This window comes from Parambassis ranga, chromosome 19, assembly GCF_900634625.1.
Source record: "Parambassis ranga chromosome 19, fParRan2.1, whole genome shotgun sequence".
Lineage (NCBI taxonomy): Eukaryota > Metazoa > Chordata > Actinopteri > Ambassidae > Parambassis > Parambassis ranga.
The window spans coordinates 9,041,091-9,064,355 of record NC_041039.1 but is presented as its reverse complement, the minus strand read 5'-3'; the positions used below and the strand labels follow the sequence as shown (position 1 = coordinate 9,064,355).

The window sequence follows — 23,265 nt, the reverse complement described above, 5'->3', positions numbered from 1 at the left end:
AGGAAGGCATAAGCTTAACACAGACCCTTTTAAATCCCACTCAGCTAAATGATTCACAGTGGAGTTTGTTTCCACATACACTCTTTGGAGAGTTTAGTGCAAACAGAATAGAAGCAGTGCATGAATTCCTTGACAAAACTGAGAGAAAGTTAGCCAACACAAGAGGGCCCATCACGGCTGCTTTGGTTCTACTAATGCACATTTTATGAGTAAATATTAAAGAAAAAAAAAGCACCCCACCTGCTTTGATAGCCAGAGGCATTTTGCAACCAGGAAAATAAAAGTGAAATGTGGGAAGGCCTGGGGTTTGTGTGCCCTGGGGCAGGAAGGGGTCCGCTGGGCCCATATTTACTCCAAAGCCAGAACCGCTTGGGGGTTCCACTGGCCCTGACAGCACTGGGGCCGCCGACCTGATCCAAAACCTCCCCTCCTCACCTCCTACCCCACCTCCCCCCCTTTGCCAACAATCTCCACCTCAACCTCAAATTCCCCTTCTCACTCTCTTTCTTGCAGAAAAACTCAGCCTGACACTTTCATATAAGCCTTTTTTTCCCCCCACAGGGGGAATGTGCACGTGACCTTCCTCTCCACCCAACTCAAACTTTGCTCACCCCTTGAAATGAGGCTGCAGAAACAGGCTTGTGAAACTGCTATTGTTGAAAATATCATTTAAAAGTATTGATAAAAAGGTTAGAAGTTCTTATTTTTTCACTGTTTTGTGTCCTTTCTTTAGGCTTGCATCCACGAACACTTGATATTATCAGCGCTGTTCTGGAAGTTAGTTTCGCTCTCCTAAACACTGCTTCATGAGATAAGTATTGCTTTGCTCTGACACTGTTTATTTAGCAGGTGTGGACAAATGTGTTGTTCAAACACCAGCTGATTGACCAGAGAGTTTCATAGGATTGCACAACACACATAGCTGACACATTTTTCTAAACCAAAACTGTGTACAAGTGTAATGTAGTTACCTACTACTAATGTAGTTGTACTACCTTAAAATAATTGCATGATGACAGGGTGTAGTGAAGATCACACATACACACACTTAAGCATGCATTTATAAAGTTCTCGAAGAGTCTGAGGATGGCATTCTACGACACACCAACTTCTCAGCAAGTCTCAGGAAGTAAACAACGTTCCATTTCTGACTTTTGCACCCCCTCCCCCTTTTACCACTGTCCTGTGTCATTAAGAGTATCTGTTGGCTGCTCTAAAAATAGTGGTAGAGAGGGGTGAGGGCCAGCAGGAGATGGCTAGTCCATCAGCCACGCTAATGAACAGGCACTCTGGCACCTTTAGCATCAGGCTCAGCAGCAGAATGCCTCTTCTTTCAGGCATGAGCCACACTCACTGCTCTTCTATCTGACTGCCTCTTCCACTTCCGTTCCTTATATATATAAAACTCTTCTAGGTTACCATAGGGTTGGAGTTGGAGGTTTCAAATGAGCCGGGAGGCTATGCAATGATAAGAAATACAGCTTAATTGAATCGTCTTAATTAAATAAAGTGTATTCACTGCAAATGTGAATTGTGTTCATACAGATATCCTGTATAATTTAATTAGCATGATTATTAAAGGCAGGCAGTCAAAGACCCTCAGCTCAGTGGAAGCAAGCTGACATATTGACAGGGCAAAGATCAGTTCCTGGACCTTCCTGGTTGGAGTCTTCATACACACTGACCTACTTAGAGGCTACATGGAGGTGAACAGACACGTCTACAGGCCCAGGTGTGTCTGAGCCCCTTACGCAAGGCCGGGCTAGGGGGTGGGAGGAGAAGAGGTTGGGCAACTCGTGCACCGTACTACACGCTGCACCTTTGTTTGCAGGAAGCAGGCTGAGGGGTGTGGAGGGGAGAGTTAAAAAGGTGAGCAGCAGCTGAGCTCTGCTAAGGGAGAAAAGTAAGCCGATTGCAGTGCCCACGTTCTGCCTGAGAATGCTGTATTTGGTATTGTGCTGGAGGAGAGCTGAACGCCTGCCCTTGATGTTGGGTGTCTGGTTTTGTTCTGCGAGAGTTCACTATGAATTAGTTAAACGGTAGACTGGATATAAGGAAGCTATGAAACATGCCTCAGAGGGAGATAATGTGTACACTCTCAAGCTTCACAAAGACTTCCGATATTGTGAAAAACACTATGTGCTATCACACAATTCCACCTACGCATATTCATCAATCAGAAAGCGTTATGTCGAAGGCATCACACACACATACCAACAGGCAATTAATCCTTACAAAAGAATTATACGAAACCAACAAACATTCAGATCGTTTCGCATCTCTTCCACACTTGCACATACACCTTGAAGCAGATCAGCCTCCATATTCATGAGGCCTACTCCCTCAGCATACCTAAAGCCCAGGATTTTAAGGGTTTCGACTAAAATCTCAGATATGGTTTCAGGTTATGGATTTGTAACCCAAGCAACTAGGGTAATTCATCAGCTTTAAGCTATCTATTTTAGGTTCAATTAGCTTTAACCTAACTTATTATTCTTGTTACGAAACATGGTATTTACTATGATATGAAAGGTAGAAAAAAAATCCACACAAGCAATTACATGCACACTCACACAGTGGGATACTGCCGCTTTGCCACGGTAGCTTAATGAATAAATAAGTAATAAGGACTTGGTTATTGGAGCTCATTAAAATGGGAGATGCTTCCAAGACAATAAGACCTGAAGAGGGTCAGGGGAGACGGTAGTGTGACTAGGGCTAGAGTCACCCCCCTTCCATACCTCCATGACCTGACCACATGGCCCCAGCACTCACCTCCAAATCAACTCTGTCAGCTGTGCCCCCACCCGCCTCCCTCCGCAGCCTTACCCTCTGCATCCCTACCTTCCATGACACACCAGAGCACATGCATCTTCATGAATACACACAGCTGTAACCACGGGCTTGGAAAGACATACACACCTCTCTCATAGTTAATTACCACTTAGCTCAATCACGTGGTGATCCGTCCATAAGAGCCCCTCCACCCTCCTCCCCCGCAACACAAACAGCGGCACACATGCCAATTATTGATGAATCTTTAATATGGCGTTTTACAAAGTCTCCATCTCATTTCCTACCACTGAGCCGACGATTACACTTCCAGTACAGGCTTAAGCATCTAAAATAGTACATGCATAAAATTGAGTGAGAATAAATTAGCTTAATGTAATATCATCTGGCTGAAATAAAGTGGCCTGGGCCATTTGGAGAACATAGCCAACTTTTTTTTTTTTTTTTTTTCACTCCTCCTGTGTTGCATCTCTCTATAAAAACCCCCGGACAAAAATCCCACGCCGCGATAACATGTCAATAATGAGCTGAGGCCATCTATTGATCAGCTTAATTTTGCATCTATTAGCTAGGGAACGGCTTGCTCCGGGGGCGAAGGAAGCCAGGCGCTAACACGCACCGACAGGCTGGATGGAGATCATTACAACTGATGTTCACACACACGCTGTGATTGACATGGAGATAAGGCAGGAGAGAGCCCAGGCTCGCACGCCTCCCCGCACACTAAGCTAATGATACACCAAATGTGTGCTTGGTGTGTGTGTGTGTGAGTGCAGGAGCATGACAGGGAGAGCGTCTATCAAGAAAGAGAGTTAGAGCAGGAGAAAAAGAGAAAAAGAGGAGAAGAAAAAGCAGGCCACACGCCTTTGCTAATTGGCACAGTCAGACAGGGAAGCTCATAAAGGACGAAAAGCATTTAGTGGAGCACCTCAGCTTTCTAGATGTCCTTATCAAGTCTGTGTCATTTAAATACAGTTGAAAACACCACAGAGGAACCTGGCTTTGACCTTCAATGCATGGCTTCATCTGATACTTCGTTAATTTAGAGAGTTTGCATAGGAAACTCGGTTGGAGCATTCATTATGAGAATCGTTTGTTTTGCAGTGAAGGAGTGATTGCAAGCTGTATGTGCCCTGTGTCAGCAACTAAAGCAGCGAAATACAAAAAAATAAAAAAGCTGAGGGAGTGAGGGAAGGTCTTTCTCCGTGTCTGAGAATTTCCTAACATTCTCTTTTTTTCCTCACAGTCTGAGAAAGTGATGCAGAGAGTAAGGGTCAAGGAAGAAGACGCTCGTCCCTGTCTGAAATGTGTTTATACACATTCGCATCAATGCAGTGGAAGGCAGAGTTAAAAATTGGCCATAATAGAACTCTGATCTGCAACAAAGTAAGGTAACACCTGGGGGGGTACAGTACTTCCCAGTGTGTGTTGCTTCTGGTACAGTTGTGATATTGAATGCAGACTTGTGCGCTAGTATTTTAGCACCTTGTATCGTATTAGCAGCATGTACATTAGTAACTTCAGTTTAAAAATAGGGTGAACTTGATCATAAAACTAAAAAGTGCCACAAATAGTTGAATAACAAATGGAAAAAGAGAGCTAGAAATAGAAGTGCAATGCCTGACTTCTCTCTCACCTCCACATAACAGTCAAATGATGGTGTGTGATGCTAAATGTTGGATAGCCAGTTTAGGAAATTACAAATAATGGCCGTCACAAATGCCGACATGCATGATGCCCTTTTCTTCCTGCTAACCTATCTACTATCGCTTCGGCAATGGGTCTGTTGGCATTGATGCAACAAGCTGCAATATAGGATGCTGCATGTTACTCTCAGAGTGGAAAAGGCAAACAGGGGAGGGAAGGGCTAGCCAGGCGGATCCACACCTTTTACCTCTGTCAAAAACAACTGAATCTTTGTATACACCATGTGTATAGCTGAGTTTTTATGGGGACAGGATCTTGTTTTATGTCAGATAGGTTCTATGGAGGTGAGGTCAGAGGCACACACAAAAAACCCTTGGCTACAAACTGTGTGTTTTTGTCAGCTGAGGGATGCAGTGAAGGGATCGAGGGAGCAACGGGAGGAGGGAGGAGAGGGAGGGGGGGTAGGAGGAGAGAGGGGAAAAAAAGCCCTCAGCCAAGCCATCAAGTTGAACATTGAACTTCACAGTAGTAGCTGCCTTTCTATGCCTTTCCTTTTGATGTTACCTCCAAAGCAAAGGATCAAAGGCTTGGAGTGTGGCGTGGGGAAGTCCCAAGCTCTTAGCCTGCCAGCCTGTTATATATGCAAAAGTCTACGCCAAAAGAGAGAGAGAACAGGGCAGAGAGAGAGAGCTAGAGAGAGAGAGAGAGAGAGGAAGCTTGCATGGAATGTGGTTAAATAGTATGTTTTGTGTCTAATGAATGACAAGGATGATGCAATCAGCCAGTTAGCTATGGTGTGACGTAGAGCTGGGTAAAGTGCGCACACGCAACTTTTAGAGAACAGGAGATTGATGCTCAAACGGCTGGGCGTGAAGGCAGGGAGCCGGATGGGATGGGATGGGATGGGATGGGTGGAGCAGGGGGTACTGGCAGTGTTTGTTGCCCTCACAACTTCCACCCTCGTCCCCCTCCTCCTCCTCCTCTTCCTCCCCTTTCACTTCCACCTCGCACCAACCCCCAGCTCCTCTCCTCTCCAACATCAAGGGGGTGAGAGACTGTGTCATCTTGACATAAATATACAGTGTGCCGTTAAAGCGAGGACTACAGTAAACACAGCGCACATGAAATCCTGGTTGTGTCCCACTGCAGCACTCACACAACATACACACATACTGTGGGCTCAGCTGGGCCAAAGAGTGGAGCAGAGGTGTGCTAAAATTGACAAATCTCTACGAGACAAACGCAATCCACACACACGCACACATATACACACACACACAAACACACACTCTCACACTGTCTCCCCAAGGCTGTAGGATTAAGAGGTCCAGCTGGCTGACAGCAAGCCCTTCCTTCCCACGTATCCTGTCGATCTCAACCCCCCACACCCTCCCCTCACATGCACCAAGTCTCCCTTCCCTGCTTTCCAGCACCCCTCCCATACCTCCATCCACAAGTCTGCCAGCCAACCAGCTTGTAGAGCGTGCCAGGAGTACACACCTGAATTTGACATGGACCAGTCCCCAGCCTTCACCCTGCCACATTTACACATCGGAAGTGACATCGAAGTGTTTAGAAAGAGAAAATCCTGAAGGTAAATATGGATGTTGGCCAAAGAGACAGCTACACATCATACATACAGGAGTCTGCCCATTCATAGCTTTCCTGTCAGTGATATTTGTCCTATCCTTCAAGATACAGATTCCTTAAGAAGCATGGCATTGAGAGTTGGAGTAAAAGCACAGAAATTGAGGCAGTATGGAGGGTGCCAGTGACATGCATCATATAATGAGCAGTGTTGATGGAGAAATAAGAGAATGTGAGACAGAAAGAATGCAGGGGAAGAAAAAGGTCACTTTACATACTGTATGTCTAGAAGAAAATATGCTGCATGCTGCAAGATGCTGTTTGAGTTATGTTGGTGACAGGGAATGGGCTGTATGTAAACTTGAATGTGCAATAAAAAAGCATGGATGGAAGCATGACAACTAAAGCTCCTTTCACAGATGGCGAAAGACCCACTACCGTCCACAAACTGTCAGATAAACCTCCCCATACACACTATGTTGAGTGCAAATGGGTAATACAGCAATAAAAAACAAATTTCACCCAATATTGAAAGGGAAGTCCAAAACTACAGACACAGAACATCAGACGTGTCAAACATTAGGGACAGACCTCATGTGAAAAAAAAAAACAACGGAGTAAATTTGGGTGAAGACCAAACAAGAATGGCAGCAGCAGGGTCTTATTTCAGTTGTGATCACAACCAGAGGATGCTAAAGCTAGGCTTGGGGCTGCATTTTCCCCCCTTGACGCACAACTAATGAGAACAGAGAAAAATCTATCTGGCAATTCACCATGATACCATCGACAAGGGCAGATAGCTACTACAGATTGGGTTGGGATGGGTATAGGAGGAAGAAGAAAAAAAAACAGACAAGGCAGAGGTGTAAGGAATAAGAATTAGGGAGTGAGGAATGTAGAAAGGAGAAAGAGCAAGAGATAGTAGGGAGAGAAAAAAATTCACAATGATGACACGTAAGTGCAAAGAGCGATTAAGGATTTACTTTCAAAAGGACTCCCATTGATCTTTTTTGATAGACCTGCAATAAATCAAACCGGATTGACTCGCATGAGAACCAAGCCTAATCCTTTAGTCAGATCCAGGAGAACTCCAACCAAACCAGCTGTTAATTTAGGCTTTACAAGATAAAGCGGGAGAAATCCAACCTGATGTACCCTAGGGCAGAGGCTTACATCATCTCTGTAAAGCAATCAACTTATTGCCAGTTTGGAGAGGTAATCAGAGCACATACTGAGAGAGGAGAGGCAGAGAGGGGAGGGATGGCTGGGTGGAGGGATAGAGGTGGAAAAAGAGAAAAGGGAGATGGCTGAAGAGGTTAGAGAGAAAACAGAAGCATGGTAATGCAAGAAACTACTAAAAATAAAACTTTAAAAATGTTACTGTGAAAAAAGAAATACAGATACATAGATCTTCTGACTAGAACAATAAAACGTAACTTTGAAACAAAAAACATGTTTACACTGAGTACAACTCCAATTATCTCCAGAGAGTGAAGATGAAACAAAGCTCGCTAGCGGCAAACAGCAGCTCTCTAGGCTGACAGCAGGGACTGGAGGCCGGATTCAGTGCCCCCACCTCCTCCACACCACCCTGTAATTTCCCTGGAGGCTAGCCCAGACCTTGTCCCCATCCCCAGTGGCCAGTGCCACCTCAGCCGGGTCCTACCAGCCGTGCTGTGGCTGCACCATAGCATAACCATAGTAATTAAAATGGTTATTTTTGTTTAGGGGAACAAGAGAGTTTTTTTTCCAAGCTCTGGGCGGAAGTGTTGCAAGATACCATCCAGCCCACACTGTGTAAACCATGCTGATGTCTCTTTTAGTTGTGCATTCTGTGTTTGTGTGTGTGCTGTGTGTCAGCAGAGTATTACAGGAGTTTTAGTTCCTCTTCTAAACTGGGTGTGTGACACCACACGGAGGATGCTGTGGATAAAGCCTAAAAACCATACAAACACCCCCCCCCCCCCTTCTTCAGTGAACACGCTGACACAAAGACTCATTAGCTCACCATCTCCCCTGTCTTTAATGTCCTGTTTACAACACAAAACAACCAGATCAGGACTGAAATCCAATCATGCAGCTTTGCAGGGCCCTTCACATCGGCCTCACAACAGAGCTGAGGAGAAGCAGGCCTTGTAGTCTCTGGACACTGTCCAAGGGAAACCAAACCTCAGGAGTCTAAACAAAACCACACATAAAATCAGAGTTAAAACAGCAGCCTCTTCAGACCATCGTGACCCCACTAGCACACACACACACACTCTTTGACCCCCGCTTCCCTAACCTCTGCTGGTTACACTGTATGCACACAGGGATCACACTGACTTCAGCAGGGCTCCTCAGACTTTGCCAAATTGACTGAGGCTCTGCGACTTGGGTTCATGTATGAACACACACACACTCAGGACGCATCCATGTAAAGACTGCCACTTAAGCTCACCACACATCAGCCTGCGCTATCTTTAGCAGCTGGGCTAAACTTTTTAAACCACACACAACAGCCCCCCACCCTCTGAGCCAGCCTCCCCTGACTTCAAATAAGACAGCCTGGCACTTTGGCAGCGGCTGCCCACTGGCACCTCCCTCCACGGCCGCAAGGTCACACGTTTAATTACTCAGAAAGTAGTAATCTCACCAGACAGATGGCAAGCAGGCCGCCTCTCAATTACTTTATGCCCAATTGAATCATTACTGATGTTATTTGTGAGAATATGGCACACAGAAAAACGCTACAAAAAATGGATTTGTGATACATGATCGTGTGTGTGTGAGGCGGGGTTCACAGGGTCGTGGTGACAGTGTTAGGACAAAGGAGGCAAATGTGCCAAGCAACTGTGACCAAAGATCAAAAAGGCGTGAAGAATACAAGCACGACTGTGTTAGCTTTTGGGAAAAATTGGAAGTTTAATACTACAGTGATCAGAGCCAGAAAAAACAGCCCCTTATTTTTTCTCGAAACCAAAACTGGTACAGAACATTGGCCTGTGTGGAAACAGTCGGCTCCCAGCAGCCCAGTTGAGGAAACCGCATGACAAGGCCAATTTAAAACGTGAAGAAAGTGTCTGTCTCTTAAAACAGAGCCAAGAAGAAAAAGAATTGGGTTTTCTGGAGGTCTTTTTTTCCCCTCTTTAGGACAACCAGTTTGTCTTTGGGGAGAATCCCAGCGGGCCCGGCTTCTTTCCTAAAAGACCCAGAGCGGCAAGTGTGAGCCATCTCATCTTGCTGTCCACCCCTGTTCCCTGTTGATGCCTCACTCATCATTTCATAGCTCCTGCTGCCAATGGCTTCTGTGAACAATTAGAGGTCGACTTTCCCAGCGACTCAGACCACAGCATCTCCATCTCTAGCCAGGAAGCTGCAACAGGCTGAACTAGCAAGCCAAGAAACAAGAATCTCCTCAAATTCAGGTTTGAGTTTTCCTCCTTATTCATCACTTAGGCGTCTCTCAGCCTGTTTATGATTTAACATGACCACAGAGCTAAATAACAGCAAATTAACTGTGCTGACTGGACTCATTAATGTCAAGCATAAACAGTTCTAACTGAGATCATTTCTGAATGTGCAGGCCCTACCGCTAACTGTTAACTGCCGGCACCCCTAGATCGGGTGACTCCAGCTTGCACTCGTGGGTGTAGCATGCAGCAGTGATAAAGAAAAATCTTGCCCTACTAGTGACTGTAATAAGTCTGGAAGCTTGCCACTAACTGGGAACAGTTGTGTTGAGAGGCACGTCTGCTGATGTAAAATGATCTGTGGGAGCATATAGAAAACTTCCACATTTTTTTCTGACTCGGGGTGAGGAATTCTGACGGCCTATAGATGGCAGCCAGCAGTTGTTCTCCCATGAGGGTGGGGGTGCGTGAAGAGGGCAGAACAAGCATCTGGGAAGAAGCGAGGAGCCGGCAGATCAGGATAAAATGATGACTAGATCTGCATATTTACAGCACAGGATTTTCAGTTTTCGGGACTCAAAGTGATCCCACAGGCGAGTGTAGAAAATGAGAAGAAAGAACCAGTGAAACTTCCCCTAGAAGGCTCTGAGGACTAACAGTAATGGCTCCCAGGCACATCTACAACCCCACTGCCCTGAGAGGACGGGGGAGGTTTCCTGTTCCACTTTCCAGTTGTGCTGGTCCAGAGAGGAGCTATACTACTGTTTAATACCACGATGCTCAGAGACATGACATTTTTACAGATGGGGTTGAAGGGGATTTTTTACATTACAGCACGTGTGCAGATCTGTTCTCAGAATCTGTTCTGCCAACATTTAAGAGAATATTCACACCAAGTGTGTATGGTATAAGCACATGCACTGGCGCACAGAGTATGTCTCAACCTTAAGCCACAGCAGAGAGGCCTGCTCATTTCACCCCCCACCAGGCAGGGAATTCTAGCTGATGCTGTCTCCCAATGGCCAACACTTGACTGTAGGCTTTGCAGTCTTTCCCCCAGCTGCTGTATGGCAGGCATGGGCGGTCGAGCTGGCACCTGTCTCTTGACAAGCCTCAGCATTCACACTGACTCTGGTTTCCTGAGGCCGGGTGCCTGGCAGTCAGGTGACATATGCAAACGTACACGCACACTTTCTCTGACACAAGCTGCAAACACACATCCACACTGGCAATCCAATTCTACTAAACCGAGGGGCACTTAAGTATGATCCCAACCACTTAAAAAGCATCTGTGTAACAGTGAGGAAGGCCTTAGCCTCTCATGTGTCTCTGTTTGATAGCATACCCTGCCCTGATTCAGGCTGTGGCTTGAAGCTGTAAACCAAAGCTTCCCTCAACGCCTCTCACCCGCCCGACTACACTCTAACCACTGTTTTTGCATACCACTCAGCTTGTGTAACAGTCGAGCGGTTTTACTCCACCAAGACAATGACTGTGTAGCAGACTAAGCAGAGTAAAGCCATCAAATGTCAACGCATCACAAGTGTTCATAAACAAAAATCAGTCCACACTATTCAAGAAAAACAGATGAAAATAACTTGAAGCATTCAGAAACTGAAAGAGCTTCCAAGATAATATAGTAAAAGTGAGTGAAACACTGCTCTGGCCAAAAAGAAAAGATGTCTCACTTGAGCTGGTTACAATGTAATTACAACTCATTTTGAAACTAAAGAGTTCAGAGAGAGTATCAAAATAATTTAGGGTAGCAGTGACTTTTAACCACAAACTTTTTTTATTCTGCTTCCTACGTTGTCATTATGTTTCACTCACTTTAAATTACATGTTGGTAAACTTGATAAACTGAAACTAGAAGCAGAAATCAGGTGGTCACAGTGTGACTACACCTGCTGCATCTGGAAAAAATTCACTTCATTTCACTTCATTTCACTTGCAGGTTGTGCAGGTGTCGACAGGACCTGATTGAGCTCTTGGTATGACAAAGCGTGCTGGTACTCACTCTGCTGCCCAGCAGACCACAGCTACATTTCCCCACCTCATTTGCAAAGCAATCCCACTTCCCTCCCCCTCAGTGCATCTTTTTGTCATTTCCACGTCCAGGCACCATTGGTTTTGTCCGCTGAGATGGCAAAGAGGTGTGTGGAGTGGAGGAAAGTAAGGTCCCAAGGAGACTGCTTTGCAACCGAAGAGCATCATCACATGTAACCCCCCACCCGCTGCCAAAAAAAATACACAAACCACTGAGCCAACACACGCTCACCTCTTCCCCCGCCTGACTAATGTGCCCTGACACTCGTACATCACCCGTAAATTGGCCAAATGAATTAACCACGGCCCCTGCTTAGCTTTACGGGCTTTAAATGGATTTTCTCCTCTCCAGGTCTGTCCAATAATTGCATTTATCCATCTTGTTGAAGCCGGGTTTACACACTCACAAAGATCATGCCAATCCCCGGATACATTTTCCACTCTGGTGGCAAGAGTGTGAGAGATTTGTCATCGGATCATAACAGGTAATTCAAACAACAATTAGCTTGACGACTGCGCCGTATGTCAATGTCTGGCTCCTTGTTGGACAGGACCTCGGTTAGAGCAATGAGATGCCTTCTATCTCTTCATCTGTCTGTGCATCACTTCTTGTTGCCCTTCCCTTATGCCTCAGTGTGATAAAGAGAGCCTTGTAAGACTTTTTTATCTACCATCCAAGCCTCCAGGTTAAAGCACCAAACACCCACAGTGGGGAAAAGTGTAGTGGCTGAGTCTTCATTGTTCAAACACACATTCAGACAGAGAGAGGTAGGGTGAAGGCAGAGCTGTGAACACCGGCATCAGTGGGGTCATCTCAACACTTGTGAATGTTTGAACAGAAGTGCATTAGACAGTGGGGGGGCCCAACGGACAATTCAGCTATGTAAACATGCAGCAACTTCCTTCCCTCTAGTCCTTCAGGCCTTCACTGAGACAAGCCACTGTTTAAACAGCACACACAGCATTCCTGTGCCTGGGCCCCGGCCAGCTGCTGCATCCTCACTGCAGGCCTGCCTGCCTGCCTGAGCAGACACAGATACAGGCCTCACAACAGCAAGGGCCATCCACAACGCACAAAGGCCTTTTATAAACATGCAAAACTGGATTCATCTCCCAGAAATGCTCCAGGGCCCTGCCTGTGCTGGCTACTTAATTACCGACTGCCACAGTCCAAGACGACCTCCCACGGAAGAGAGATTAGCTGAAATCACCATATCACGAAAGGATCCATCCTGAAACCTTACCCACTTGATAGCATCTATAATGACAAAGCTGGAAATTTATCTTTATTGATATTTGAAATATGCAAAGTGTGGCAGCCAATAAAGATAGAGGAGGCAGTAAAAAGGAGATAAAAAAGCCTCCTGGGTTCTAAAGTGCACTGTGACGTGCATCATATGACACAAAGGCCACACTGCTTTAGTGATGTCAGCCTCTAATTGGAACTTTCATTATTACTAAACTGAAAGTTTAAAAATATATTTTAAATTAAGCTTGGGTTTAGGATTTAAGACATCCAGATCATAACAGGACAATTTCTCCACCAAACCAGGGGAATGTTATGTTATATGAATAATTTAGGTGGCTCTACTAAAAGAGGATCTAAACTAAAGAAGACATTTTGAAAAGGGGAACTGAAACAGAGGAACGTGCAGAGATGAGATCTGTATCCTACTTTGGGCCAAGATCCATCACTAAGGAAGCCATCATCCTGCAGAATGTCTGTGCCATAACATAGTAATTCAAGTACAGGAGCATGTGTAGAAATATTCTACATTTATTTTTTAACAATCATTACTTCCTCAGTGAACACCGGCACATGGGAGCTACCAGCAACAGTGGACTACAGGTCATTATTCCAATCAAACCGTCATTTCAGGGTGACTAGATTGCATTGTTTTCCACCTCAACAGTGCCATACTCCATCTTGCCTAACTGTTTGTCTGCCAGGTCATTTGTTTGTCCATCCGTCAGTCAGTCCATTCCCTCAGGCCGGACGGTGAAGGCCACTCATCTCACCTCGGGACAGTTGTCCAAACAAGACACTCCATTCACTACGACCCCTCGAGGGAGGAAGACAATTGACAATTCACTTCCATGAGTCAATTTGTTCACTTTTGGAATTGACCCTGAACACACTGGCTCTCTAACTAGAGTGGAATGAATGCATAATGCCAACAACAGCAGGGGGTGTGGAACAGATTTTTTGCTTTAACAATGTCCATGCATGTGATTAACAAAAGTTCTGAAAAGAAGGGCAATCAAAAATATAATTAATTTAAAATAGAAGATGGGAAAGAAAATAGAAATATATTTAAATTTTCTCCTTGTACCTGCACAATGGCTGCCAATTCAGAGCCTGTGTGTGCTAGGTGTAGGCCATGTGCAGCTGTGGTAAGCTGTTTACATGAAATGTTATCTAGTGCTGTACACAAGTTGACAGCTGTCTCTTTATAAGAGGCGCATTATTATTGTGTGTAAATAGGTTTCTAACAGCTGGTTAAAGAGCTAACATGGGAATTTACTCTTAATCTGTTTTCCACTGGAATTGGTTCATCAACAAGAAAGAGAAAAAAAATCTGACGCTGTTCCACATTGCAGGGTAGAGGGGTTACATTTTATTAGCCTGGTGCATTTTTTAAGTAATCTTGCCAACAATTTTTTTTATTCAAATCCCAACATAATCCACAGATTAGCAGATGAATTTATTTCTGCTCGCACTCTAAAACCTCCCTCACCTTTTGCAGGCAGTTATGAATCCACCACCTTTAACGGCAAACAAGCAGACGATCACCTCATTAGCGGACTCCCTATGCTTCCAACACACACACACACAACACACACACTCTCCTTGGAGCTTATCCTGCTACAATTAAAAGTTTAATTAGTAGATTAAAAATACATTGACTGGGGTTTTATCACCTTAAACTGCACCATTATGTGTTTAGCACACACAAGTCCCTTCTTACCATCTGAGCCATTTTGAACAGATTATCTACATACTGAAATTCCCTTGACTACATTAAGACTGGAGATACAAACTGGATGCAAAAACAAGAACGCTGTAAAACACCATCTGCATAATATATTGTGTGTCACTGAAGAAACTGTGCCAAAGAGCTAGACATATGTACAGCTTTAAATATTAAAAATATATTTTCACAAGATACATAACAAAATGAAATGTCTGATAATTGATGTTCCTGAGGAAAAAAAAGCAAGTACATCATGTTCAATAAATGTATATATATATTAGCATGAATGAGATTCTTCTTCTGTGGTAAATTCCAGGGCATTCTTCCACATCTATAAAAGGCTGGTGTACCACAGGTGTTCAACGCACACTGGCACGGCTAGTCATTATCTAGCTCAACGTGATCATTAAGAGCTGTGATGGCAGTGTGGCACCTCCTCCCTACACACACACACACACACACAAGTTGGGGAAAAAAATCCAATGGAGAATCCAATGGAAAAAAAAAACGGGGGGGGGGGGGGGCTCCTTTCTCGACAGAAAGCATGTCAGCGCTGGTGCACTTTGACCCTTCCCAAACACACTCTACAATATAAACAGGAGGTCGGCACGGCCAGGATTCCTCCTGTGCGATAGCAGCCGTCTCACACACAGCTTTTGCAGCTAATTTTTTTGATGATGATGAAGTGCAAACACAAATGTGGAAAAGAGGCAGTGGTATTCAAACCACACACGTGAACACTTGCTTGCTGGTCAGGCGTGACTGCAAACTAAACTTATGTTCCAATATGTGTTCACTCTACTCTTTTCTTCTTCTTCTTTTTTTTTCCTCAACGGGAAGATAAATGTGAAGCCTAGGGGCACTATTGTTTGGACATCTAACCAGGAACTGTCGCTGCTCTCATTGCCCTGGCATTAACAGCAATTATGCGCCCTATTCAGACAGCTTTTGTGCGTCCGACCCCCAGGCCCCCCCACCATCACCCCTCCGCCACCCCCCCTTTCCCTCTCTCTACTCGCACACACACACACACACAAATGGAGGCCTAACACACATTTCCCGCTTTTCTCTGCCCCCTCCCAGCCTGTGGTTTCCCTCCCTCTCCGCTACTGGGGAACTCATTTGGCTACTTGAGCACTCTGGTCTCATTATGAATGAACTTACAGAGATGTGCACACACATGAGCTCAAACAATTCCTCATGTAACAATCTCTAGATTCCTTCTCCTGAAGATAAATATGACATTTTCAGCAGATTTACAATTTGGACATCTTCTGACAAATAATCATCTTTTTAAACTAGATAATCCAAACCCTACCTATAACCCTTATATCTAAAAGATGCAATCGATAGTCATTCTAACCTTATCTTTTTTAGCTGGATGCAGCACAGCAACACTGCCAATAAAAATATCACATCTCCAGCAAGCACTTCAAATTATCTTATCAACCACTTTCAATAAGTCTGTAGCTGAATCGAATTCATGTGAGTTTATTCTAGAGAGCGAGAGGAAGCTTCCAGGTTCCAGCAGCTAATAGTGATGACACCTGCATTTGAACTGAGGCACCACTTAACAGGTGTCCCACAGGAATTTAAAATGTAAAGTAAATAGAGCAATATATGGTTCAGAAACATTCCAAAATCTTTTTTTCCTTTAGAAGAAAATCATTATTCACTTTTAGGTGTATTTGTGCACTGATTCTGACATTGGAAATTAATTCTGCACCAATTCTAGGAAGTGACAAAAATAAAATTAGACAGCACGGATGCAGGTTTAACTGGTGGCAGTAGAGAGTAATTTAATTTCCATGTTTGAAGGAGGCCCAAGTCCTGTGGGCCAGCAGCTAGCCTATACTTAACAGATGACACAAGTTGCATTCCAGATGTACAGTACTATCTTTGTGTTTAGCTCTATAGAAATGCACTGGAGAAAGGACGGGGAGGAGGAGGAGGAGGAGGAGGAGGGGAGGGCGGTAAACTGGGAGAGGAAGGGGGTTACACTGGGAGGGAGGCTGGGGCAAGAGGGACCCCGGTGCACAGCTGCTTAACTAATGCCCCTTTTTTTATTCTTTGCTTAGACAGAAAAGCAGAGTGTGGCTGACTGACAGGAACAGTGAAGGATACAGGAGGTGAATATGGATTAATTCATTTTGAGAATGATGTGTTTAAAAAAAATCCAGCCTGTGCTATGACATAATGAGTAACAGACATAATCTGTTACACTGAAATCAAAATTAGGCCTCAGATTAGCTGTTATTACATTAAAAACAATGAAGTCAATGATTTAATTAAAGAAAAAAAAGGTTCAGCTCTAAACCAGACTCGACTGCAGCTGCTACACCCAAACCCAGCTCACACCGTCACCAGGGAACCACGACTCCCTTCGCACTAGTTTAAAATCTGATTAGAAACACACCCCACAAACTGACTGATTTTTTTTTTTTTTTTGCCTCTGTGGTGTTTCAAGCAGAGTGACAGATCGACGAGCACATAAGCTCTCACATGGCTCAGCCTGCCAACATCATCAGCATTAGACAATTAAACCCACTAGCAGGGAGAAAAAAAACAATATATATATATATATATATATATATATATATATATATATATATATATATATATATATATATATATATATATATATATATATATATCCTCGGTAAATATTTACTGCACAAATCTTTTCCATTCATTCACCAGGCACTAACAAAACCTTACTGTACTCGCTCTCTCTTTTTCACTCACACTCTCTCACCACCACCACCACCCCCCACCCCTACATCTGCGATTCATTGACTTTACAATTTACCACATGTCGAGATGGGAGAGGTCGAGCCTCCATCTGAATCACGGCACAAATATGCAAGTGATTTATTGTTTTAAAAACCCTGGGCCGATTTAGTGCAACTCCACTTTTCCTGAGCATTACTCCTATTGGCAGACCATGAACAATTACAGTTCGGACTAATTAAGCTCCGAGAATGTGCTGTTCACCGCTAATGTCTAGCAGACCCCAATTTTAGTTTAATGGTGCCAAAACTTTGCTCCCCCCCTTACCCCTCCCTTTCTCTAACTTAACTCCTCAAATCCAAAGCAGATTGTACTTTTTATGACTGTTTATTGAGTCGAAGAAAAATAAGGACCTTTTCTTTCCCTAGCATAGGATGAGAGAGCCAGCAGAGCAAGACAGAGAGAGAGAGACAGAGAGAGGGAGAGAGAGAGAGAGAGCGGGAGCCGCTTCCGCCATACATTTGTAAACAAAAGTGATTTGCAAGACAAAAGGATTGCAACCTTCCAACTAAATTCAGAGTGCATTTTGCAGCTTGAGGCACAAAATGCGGACATGTCGTGCCACGAAACCCCCCGTGGACACCAATTAGGCCCTATTAACATGTAAAGCCAATTTGATAAGGTGTGGGCCCTATCCCTTAAATCCGCATTAAACTATCTTTCCTCTTGTCACAGCCAAAAATCCATTTACAGCAGCCAAACACATATAATCCATATGATATACCATTGTTATGCTTATGCTGCTGCCATGTTTAGGAAAGATATTGTCTGTGTCATTTATAACAGATAAGGCCACAGCAATGTGTGCACGTGAGCACAAAGGAGGCAGTGCTGTATTCACTTGTGCATGTTTCATTACAATAATCTGACCAGAAAATCCTTCATTATTTCCTCTTAAAAATGACAAAGGAGTGATTCTGGCTGTATCAAAGTGGATTTATTTTTTTAAAAAAGGTGAATGTGCAGCAACATAAGCGGTCCTGGCACAACAAGACAACTGAAACAAAGAGGAAAAAGGGGAAAAAACCTATTGTTTCACCCACACAAAGCCTTTCCGCAGTCTTCTAGTAGAATCATCACGGGTTCCAGGAGTGTCTTTTTTTTCACTCTAAACACAGTGGTGGATGCTGACGGTTTTCATCCCCCATTTGCAACCAACCCCCCCTCATCCATTTTCATGTTCTTTTTTAAACTACTCATAATTATACGTCGAAACTCAAAACCTCCGCCAAAAGTCTCCAGGCCTGGAGAATTATGGGGCCAGGGGTGGCGTCAAATATCTTAACATTCATAAGTCCGAGAGGCAGTAAATAAAGCCAGCGGATTTACGGCCCTGCAGCCCCGATGCAGGAGAGCTGGCCGCTCAGATCCCACTCTCTCTCTCCTTCAGCCCCTGCGTCTCCAGACCTGTTGAGGTGTGATGTTAGCCCACAGCACCGGAGTTAACCTGCCGCCTTTTTTCACAAGACCTGTGTTAGCATCGGCATGAAACAAAAGGTAGACGAGGGAGAGAGGAAGCGAGATAGAGAGAGAGAGAGAAAAAGAACAGGGGGGGGGGGGGGTGAAAGGAGATGGAAAACCGGGGTGAACTAGCCAGGCCACTACTCCAATTCAACCTGCACCCAGTGATCCAGCAGGCCTTTGTGTGAGGTTTAAGGAGGAGGGAAACAGCATGGAGAAGAGAGGAGGAGATGAAGGCAGGAAGGCTTTTAAAGCCCGGGCACAGCGTCATGTCAAATTACTAAATGATACTAAATTGTGAGGCTACTTGGGCTTAGGTGGTTGGAAAAACAAATTCTCACTGGTTATGACTCCCAGAGGTCAGACAAATTATGGTAACGGCCCCATGCAGGAATTTTCCCCCCCCTTAAGTCAGACAAACACAAACTGAGAAGGCCACATAGATCAGGAACACTCAAAAAAACACATCTAAAATGAAGAACATTAAATTAATTAAATAACTTCCACAAAAATAAATCTAATTCAAAGGCTTAGATGTAGAAAAACACAACCAAAAATAATATCACAGCATCGCCACAACCAGGAGGAGCAGAGAAGGAAAAGTGAAGGGAAAAGCAGCGAGAATCAAAGCCTTTCATGACAAGACAGAGAAAGTCTCATTCTAATAATACTAGCAGGCATATTCAGCGCCTAACGTGACATGTTAGGGAGCAAGACAGCTAATCAATGTCCAGGTGAATTATTTATACCTGCTTTAAGTCTAATAGATTTATATTGCAGCGACCGCTGACTTCAAAGCTCTAATGGCTGGACACACAGGGCGCTGCAGACAGAGGGGGCCGAGGCTGTACAGTAGGAAGACCACCACAAGCCGAAAACCATGTTCAGCTACAGTTACTGTTCAGGTAGATCAATCAATTAAGATGTAATAAATCTCGTCTCATAATCTACTAATAATAGTATGGGTGGGGGGGGGGGTCTTTTACATTTTATAATGAATATGAAAAAAATATGCAGAGGGACAGTAGTAATCAACAATCAATGTGTTTATGGAAAAAAAGAAAAAGGATCAATTTTGAGTTATGTCTGAAAATAGAAATTCAGGGGGCAGCGTTAAGAGGGCAAAGGTCAACACGGTTTCGCCGCAGCATCCTCTAAACCATGCAACACAATTTACTGCTTTTTCTAACTGCTGCATAAGCACAATAAAACAAGCGCTCCACAGACTACAGGACACAGTGCTGTGAGAGTCAACAACAAAAAAAAAAAAGAATCTCCCACCGAAACAAGGAAGTGCTTCAGTTCAAATCATGCATGTTGTTGTGAATGTGTTTGTGTCAGTACTGATGAGAATAATGAGTGACTAGTTCCACATACCAGCCAGCAGCATTAACAAGGCGGGCTGACTAAGAGAGGAAGAATGGCAAAATGTTCTCCTATGTTGAAAACACACGCGTATAGAGAGAGAAACTGTGTAAGCAGCAGAAAAAAAAATATTTTTCACATAAAACCAAGGGTGAACATGTTGAAGTCAAAACTGTGTGAAACACAAAAGAAGGCATTATGTGTCAGATGTGCATTTATTTTCAAGGTGTGTCCAAAAAAAAAAAACATTTGAGGTAACAAATATCTGTCAGGCAAAGCTGAGGTGGTGGAAGGTGGAGGGTGGGGTGTGTGAGGGGGTGTGTGTGGAAGGTCATATTTCCTAATGCCTGGTGTTTGCCTTAACTTTGTAAAATGAGATGACAGGTCCTAAAGCGCATACTTGTAATTGCAACCATTTAAAATAAAAGGGCAAAAAAAAAAAAACATGGTTAAGAAAATTATGCTGCTTAAGGACTGCCAGGGCCCAGTGGGACCAGCGAGGTGCTGAGCAAATGAGTAAGTGTGCATAATTACAGCGTGGCTGATTGTGTCTAAATAAATAACATGAATTTATTTAAAAATACGGGTTTACATTGCACATGTTTTTGTTTGGCGATGGGTTCCTCGCTGGAAGCAGAGGCGGTGCACATGCAAAAAAAAACCACACAGCACAGTGTTGATCCCATACAATAAAATCACACCTTTAAAAAAATGATTCAAATGATTTTACACATATTCTATATTATATATAAATATTTTTAGATAAGTAATAGAAATCAGAAATAGAAAGTGCTGTTTTTAGAACACAAAAGCTTTCATGCATGCACCTGTCACATAATGTCTTTACACCTTTTGACACATGCAAATCACTTTGAAAAAGCTCATTTGCATATTGATTTTATTTGTGTGGTTTTACATTGCTGTACACTGCTTGCAGGTCTGAATGCACATGCAGCTTGGTGTTAGGAAAAAAGGGCATGTTTGATGAGGCTGTGCAAACACAAGCCAACTGCATTAATCAGCTGGATAAAACCATGCACTTGTAGCCTACATTAACATAATAATAATAATAATAATAATAATAATAATAATAATAATAATAGTACCGTGCTGCCACATATAAAGTGCTTTTTCATTGCAGTGGGCGCTTAGCAGAGTTAGCATGCTAGCTTCTGTCCATGACAAGCACAGGCTGGGAGCTACATGCGGACATGCCATTGTACTGTACACTTCACGGGGAGTTGAAAAACTTGGCTCTACAGTTTGTTCTATCGGCTGCACTTCTTGGGTGACAACACGTTCCGCGTCTGGCTGCTCTGTGGAGTTCTGTGTGTGTGTGTGTCTCTGTGTGTGTGAACATTAACAGCAGTAAATAAATGAACTTACTGTGCGTGCTGTTGGAGAAAGTGATCCATTGGGAAGGTAGGGGCTTGTGAGATCGGGGATCATTATAAATGGATAGCCCGGGTACGGTGGGCTCTTGAACAGCCCTCCATCTTGCCTTTTCGCAGCTAACATGGCGGGGGGGAGGAGGAGGGTAGGGGGGGAGAAAAGAAGAAAACTTTTTTTTAATAAAAGTGGCCGTTAAAACGTCTTTCCTCATAAATGCATTTGAGGACGAAGCGAGGGGAGATCCCGCTCTTTGTGGTACAAATAATGTCATGATGCAGAAAAGAGTGCAACAATAAAGCAGAAACTCACCCTCCTCTAAACTTTCTCTTGTTTTGTCTCTGAAAGTTTCAGATCTAGGCGGAGGCCGTCTTTCCGCCTTGAAATGCAATGAAACACAAGGATTGCGTTAAACTTAACACGATGAGGGCGATAGTTAACTTTCTTTTCAAGTCTACGAGTGTTAAGACAAATGCAGGCCCCTAACTTTAACAGAGCCGATCCCCGTCTTTCCTCTTTTCTTTCCGCACTTACCTCTGAATCCGACGAGCTGTTTTGATTCGTTTCCGACTCGTTTACGAGAGAAGATTTGACATCTGCTAAATCCCTTTCTGCCGAGGAGTTCTCCGAAATTTTCTCTTCCTGCTCCCCTTCGTCTTTGAAGGAAATCATTTCATCGTTTGCACCCAGATCGTCCCCTCCACCGCCGTTGAGCTGCGGCATTTTTCCCGAGCAAGAAAAATTCTTATTATTATTTTGTAAAAGGGGGCAAAACACACAAAGTTTCAAACCCTTGATCTCGGGTGATCAGGAAAGTCCGAGTTTTAAGTTTAGGTCTGTATTGGCGTTTTCCAAAGCTCTGGCGGTTGGTAGAAAACTCAAAAAAAGAAGGGAATCTTGGCAGAAAAAGGAAGCCGGAGAAGGAGCCGAGCCGCTCGGATTGAGTGAGTTGAAGTTGGTCGGAGTGGTTTTCAGTTCAAAGGCGGCGCTGATTGACAGATAGAGAGGGATGGAAATAGAGAGAGTCTGGATTCAGGATTATTGACAGGGAGAAACACACAAGAAACTAATGAGATTCAAACAGGGAGGGACTTGAAGTGACGTTTTCATAAATAGGAGGAAAAAAAAGAGAGAGAGGGGGGGGGGGGGAGGCTGTAGGAAGGAGGAGAAGAAGAAGAAGAAGAAGAAGCCGGCGGAGGACTGCAGTAAAAAGCATGTGAGCAGGAAAAAGGCAGTTTGGGAGCAGGACAGTGATGGTAAAATAGGAGGAAGATAGGAGCTGCTTGCAAATGTGGATTAAACGCACATATGGGCGGTCTCCCAGTGGAAAAAAAATGAAAAGAGGTGATTCCTCAGGCTGTTTGCAACCAGTTTGACTCCTCTATTCTCCACCAGTGAGTCACACTCGGGCCCAATAAAGTTTAAATTCAGCTTTTTCTTTATGCTTACTAAATACTAGAGGCCTACCAAAGCTAAGCGAGCTTGTTTTCTTATTTTATCTGCTTTGTCAGGTCCTTAGATCTATTTTTTATTATATTAGATAATGCTTCCTCAGATCTATTTTTTTATTTTATTTTATTTTTTTAGGATGGAGGGTGTTATTGCATCCTGCTTTCTTGACAGGTGTGATGTCCTCTGGGACTAACCTGAATTCCTCCCTGGCAGTACAGACATGAGCTGTTTTTTTGATTATTTCTCTCTCTTCTCCCTCAGCAGCCAGACTGGACACAAATAACTGATGCACATTCGGATGCTCCAATTCTGCCTCTAATATATTTATAGAAAATATCAAGCCTCAAAAAGAGATTGTGTGCTATAGA

General features: G+C 43.9%; 1 protein-coding gene across 30 annotated transcripts in view; it reads right to left on the bottom strand.

Annotated features, from left to right (window-relative positions):
- Positions 1-22,666, bottom strand: part of tcf7l2 (transcription factor 7 like 2) — an 80,362-nt gene extending 57,696 nt beyond the window's left edge. For 6 of the 30 annotated variants that reach the window (XM_028432004.1, XM_028432007.1, XM_028432008.1 and 3 more), the window contains exons 1-3: positions 21,980-22,663; positions 21,758-21,824; positions 21,443-21,567 (exon numbers count right to left, since the gene is read on the bottom strand). In XM_028432004.1, coding sequence (XP_028287805.1) covers positions 21,443-21,567; positions 21,758-21,824; positions 21,980-22,168 — 381 coding nt within the window. In that variant the 5' untranslated portion in view covers positions 22,169-22,663. Of the gene's footprint in view, positions 1-21,442; positions 21,568-21,757; positions 21,825-21,979 lie in introns of all 30 variants that reach the window. The other 24 variants (XM_028432012.1, XM_028432011.1, XM_028432015.1 and 21 more) reach the window with 10 other exon arrangements.
- Positions 22,667-23,265: the final 599 nt, after the last annotated feature.